At 30.0% G+C, this 5242-nt stretch overlaps 1 protein-coding gene across 3 annotated transcripts; it reads left to right on the top strand.

The window, feature by feature from the left end:
• Positions 1–2015: 2015 nt before the first annotated feature.
• On the top strand, positions 2016–4722 carry LOC105559716. Of its 3 annotated transcripts, XR_001008770.1 has the most exons (5): positions 2016–2486; positions 2576–2716; positions 3258–3434; positions 3524–3685; positions 4235–4722. XR_001008770.1 is itself a non-coding variant. In XM_012008225.1 (3 exons), the coding sequence occupies exons 1-3, from the start codon at positions 2383–2385 to the stop codon at positions 3358–3360; spliced, it is 348 nt and encodes a 115-aa protein (XP_011863615.1). In that variant the 5' UTR covers positions 2016–2382; the 3' UTR covers positions 3361–4202. The 3 variants fall into 3 exon arrangements, 1 of the variants encoding a protein (XP_011863615.1); XR_001008769.1 differs by having other exon boundaries at positions 3258–3685; XM_012008225.1 differs by lacking the exon at positions 4235–4722 and having other exon boundaries at positions 3258–4202.
• The last annotated feature ends 520 nt before the right edge of the window (positions 4723–5242 follow it).

Here is a 5242-nt window from a genome sequence, read left to right as displayed (position 1 = left end):
AGGTCAAGAAAAATCGTAGGAAAATTTTAAAGAAAGCATTTTGTAGGTAAAATGTCGTAGATTGTGGAACTTGTATCAAATTTGTCGAGAGAAATTTTTTTATCGAACTACAGTGTGTCAAAAATACGTAATTTTAAGGAACAAAACAATGTATTCTTTTTTAAAGCACAGAACGAGGAAGATGAATATATCGAAATATATCATTGACAGAGTTTTAAAGTTGAAACTTCAAGCTTTAAAATGCTTTTTTAATTTTGTGTCTACGATTATTTTTCGCCGAGTTTCAGTGGTTTGAAAATAGCCCAATTTTTAGGGTATGAAAAGTGTTCCCTTTTTTTTTTTTTGAGTAGTGTATGAATTCAAACGAATTCGTTCTTTGCTTTGCCAGGGAGATAGTGAGATATCGAAAAGGTAAGTTCTCTGTATTAAAAAATCAAAAAGTGTCCAATACAAAATCTTGTACCATAAAGTTAGATTGTGATTACTTTTTACAGGACAATAATAAGTAATACCAAAAAGAAAAACACATACCATAACTAAATGATTCTTTAAAATCTTCATAGTTTGAATGGTTAACAGGTGTTTCCCATATGTAACGATGAGTATCATTTTCAATAGGGTCATGAAGAACGTGATAATTCTTCGCAAATTGATAGCTAAAAGTCTTCTCTCCTGTAGGAATCGCACTTATGTTAATTCCACCGATAGGGATCGGAGATTGCCTAGCTCTCTTACCATACACAGGACAATCGGAAGTCATATTCTTTTGCTGAAAGAAGATATAAGATATAAAAATAATAATAATAAATAATAAAGAAATCTCTGTCTTTTAGTATATGTTAAAATGCTGTACTAGAATATCTCTATTATTCTTGAGCAATTTGAGCAATAGCATATTAATTAGTCTCACTTCAAAATACAAAAGGTCAAATAACAGAGAAATAATGCGGGAACACGTGCTTGGGATCACATATTCGATCGTCCTTTCAACTTATAACCCTAATTATTTTAAGTCTAACAATGCTATTAAATGCTCTTTTTACAAAATAATAGTTACGCAAGTGAAATAACGCATAAAAATGATATAATCACTTAATTGGCATTTCATTGCAATGTGTTAAATAATTGATGTAAGACTAATTTTCTGATTGTATGTTAATTTGGAGACGAACTTATCCCAGGGACAATCAGATTATTATCTCTCGACGCGTTTACCTGCCAAAGTAAAGCTACAGAGATTGCCGTATAGACAAGGATTGATACGAGCTCGTCTACAAGGGGCTAGAAATGCTCTAGGTTCTCGTCTTCTATAATCTGTCCTTCTATAATCAATTTGGTAAATTTATATATATTATAATATTATTATTACTATAAAAAATTTGGTAAAAATATTTCTGCAAGTTTTAGCGATTTCAACGACAAATATTCGACCGCCAGAAAGACGCATCATACATAAGAGAAACAGTTTGTTCGAACAGCTGTTATTGCTCGCGTGCCTTTTCTCCTCTTTTATAATTAAATCGACTAACTCCGTGTATACGATGCGTCTCTCTGGCGGTAGAATATTTGTCGCTGAAATCGCTACAAAGTCACTTCTGACGAAGTGTATAACTTGACAGTTATCTTATTAAACGCTGTGTGATAAAACGTTTAAAATGACGGCAGCTCCGGAATGGATCTGGGTACGGGAACATTACAAAAAAGAAAGTCCGAATACAATAAAGTGTAATTATTGTGCAAAGAGTTCCATAACTGTATAAACGAAGAAAATCAATATTTAAAAGATCATTTATATGAAGAACATACAATTTAATAACAGAATTAGATGAACATCCAGAACGGTATCATGTACTGCAAAATTATAAAATAGCCAAACTGACAGCCACGTGCAACAATTGTGAAAAAAATATTAATCTGGCATCTAACAGCGTGCATGATTTAGTAACTCATTTAAAACTTCAGCACACAGACGAATACAATTTAACATCTTTAAATTTAGAAACCGTACTGAAAATGTACGACAAAATATCAAAGAATGAATTTCAGTGTAAAGGATGTAAAGTAATTTTAAAAATACATCCTACATTTCTACACAATTTAACACGACACTTATTACTTTGTCCGTAAGTACATATCCCAAAAATATTTTATATATTAATGAGTAGAAAATAGGTAATAATGAAATTACATTTGAGGCCGGAATGTGTGAATATAGAAAGGTGTAGACATAATATTCAGTTATAATGATAAAATTTACTTATTGACAAAATAATTTTGTTTCTATTCTGTCATAGTCACTTCCAACTTAATCACCCGAAAAAGTATAAGGAAAAAGATAAAAAGGTAAGAAAATCATCGAGCATACATGACACGTTCGATGAAATGAGCAACAAATTGAAAGAGAAATGTAAAACATGTAACAAAATAGTACCATTACACACATCAATTGAGTACACAAATTTAATAAGACACCGTTATTGTTGTCTGTAAGTATGGATATAAGATACATTTCTATTAATTTCTATTAATTTTGTCATATTTATTCTTTTATAACCCACTTGCTTAATCCTTCAAGTAAATCAGACAAGACGAGAAAATTAACGGAAAAACAGATATTGGATATGAACGATGACACACACAACAAAATGGCAAAACGGTGCAGAGGATGTGAGAAAATTACGAACGGTAATTTATACCACCATATAAACAATTGCCAGTAAGTATCCGAATGAGAAGTATTTAAAATATTAATGAATATAAAATTGGTATAACGATAAGAAGTAACATTTAAAGAAAACGTAACTACAAGATTTATAAAATACATATGAATAAGGGGGCTTCGTTTGCCTACATCAAACCCATTATCAGCTATTTGTATATGTTTGTGCATGTTTGTTTGACTTGTTAAGTTTGTTTTATTATTGAAATATGCTAAACTACGTGTAACTTTTTGTATTTTGCTTTAAAATTATAATAAAATATTTAATAATTTACTTGGATAGTATACCCCATCTTCCAAGTTCCAAGTTACAAGAAACTATTTCTACTAGGCGAAAATATTCTACTAATGCAAATATTAAATTTTCTGATAATATTAATTATAAACTTGAGAAATGCAATTGTTAATTGAATATTCCTGTGACATACTCAATAATATGTAACATTTGAAATACTAATTATTCCATCGCATTTTTGTTTGTTAATCCGCTCACAAATGCAAATCAAAATGATAGTGTCAACATTTAATGTTATGTTAGCAAAAAATATGAGGTAAAAGACGGAAAGAAAACAAGAACATGGAGCATTCATGACAAGTTCGATGCTCGATCGAAACGAGCAATTAATTGGAAAAAAATGTAAAATATGTGAAAAATAATCAACATACAGACATCAGTTAACTATAAAAATTTAATACTTCACCTTTCTCGTTGTAGGTAAGTATGGATATAAGATACATTTCTATTAATTTCTATTAATTTTGTCGTATTTATTCTTTTATAACCCACTTTCTTAATCATTCAAGTAAATCAGAGAAAACGGGAGAATTGCGGGGAAAACAGATATTGGACAAGTACGATGGCACACGCGACAAAATGGCAAAACGGTGCAAAGGATGTGAGAAAATACTAACGGTGAACACTAATACTAGATACGATAATTTATACAGACACATACACAATTGCATGTAAGTATCCGAATGAGAAGCATTTAAAATATTAATGAACATAAAATAGGTAAAACGATAAGAAATAACGTTTAAAGAAAATGTAATTACAAGATATATAAAATACATATGAATAAGGGGGCTTCGTTTGCCTACATTCCCGATAGCCAACACCATTTAGCACACGTGAATAATAATTATATGCAAGTATGACTAAAAGAGCATAATTGTCCGTCTACATGTTAAAGAGGGTTGCTCATGGAAAAGTAGAACAGAATAGAAAAATTTTCTACTTTTGATTGAGATTTCGCATTAATAAAGTAAAGATAATCCGTGAATAAGTATGAGTCTGCCAGAGTTGGAGGAATTAGACAACTCTGTATCACGCATCTATTGCAACTGCTAATCGCATACTGATAATACTGCAGGTTATTTATATATTAAAACTGAAAGTTTTGGCCTGTGTGAAAATACAGCGATATGGTTATAAACATACATATAGCGTCTGAAATATTATAATTATTCCGTTTTATTTTTTTAATTCGTTATTAATTTCTTATTTAAATGCAGGTCTAATTCAAGTACCGATTCCGATGATGCTTTTATTGGGTTATAAAGCAATCAGAGGTAAAAACGAAAACACCACAATTCAGTAATCAAGAACAGCGTTCGTTGTCAATACGTAACCCACACAGCAAAACATGTCACCAAGATATTTGGGAGATATCTAAATATTAGAATATCTGATACAAGAAGCTATTCAGATGTCGCTTGAATATCTAAGAAATGTCTTCCAGATCGTAAAGAGTCACGATAATTTCATCTGAGATATGATATTTGATTTTATATCAAATATTAGACATCCATATTTTAGTGAAGTCGGATTTGACGTATTACTGAATAGGCAATGTAATAGATAAAACATATTTTTTCTTCATAAGCTCCGGCATAAATTATTAAGGAACACGGCCTCCCTAAATTAGACTTTACTTTTTTATTCTATTATTGTCATACTCATAATCTTTTTTTCATTTATTATCGTACTATTTTGTTTTTGACTAGATAAGTTTAGAAAACTTTTTTTAGGAAAAATTAAATAAGAAATAACTATTTAAAAACAAAATAAATAATAAAAATGTAAACAATTTTTTTAAAAAATATCAGAAAAATATATTAGAGATGTGATATCCTTAAAACATTTAAGCTATACCATCTACAAGATATCTCCAAAATGACGGGTGAAATGATCTTTAATTTATGTCTCACATATATTTTGTTGTGTGGGAGTGAATTATTACATTTTAAATATTAATTAATTCCTCAATTGCATTTTCTATAACTCTCTTAATCACTCTTTATGTAAACGTAGACATTCATTGAGTAATACCAGATTAACTGGAAACGAAAATGTTGGTGAAGCTCAATGTGAAATGATAACATGTACTTATAATATTACGATTCTACAGTGCATTACTTTTAGCCTAAACGCAAAATACACGAAACGACTAATAATGTTGCCGATTCTGAACGACTCTAAAAGTGATTCACAGATCACAATTTTTGGATTGACGACTCTGC

Source organism: Vollenhovia emeryi, unplaced genomic scaffold, assembly GCF_000949405.1.
Source record: "Vollenhovia emeryi isolate VEMERY1.0 unplaced genomic scaffold, V.emery_V1.0 DF939258.1, whole genome shotgun sequence".
In the NCBI taxonomy this organism is placed as follows: Eukaryota; Metazoa; Arthropoda; class Insecta; order Hymenoptera; family Formicidae; genus Vollenhovia; species Vollenhovia emeryi.
The sequence above is the reverse complement of the archived record's forward strand: the minus strand, read 5'-3'. Positions and strand labels throughout refer to the sequence as shown.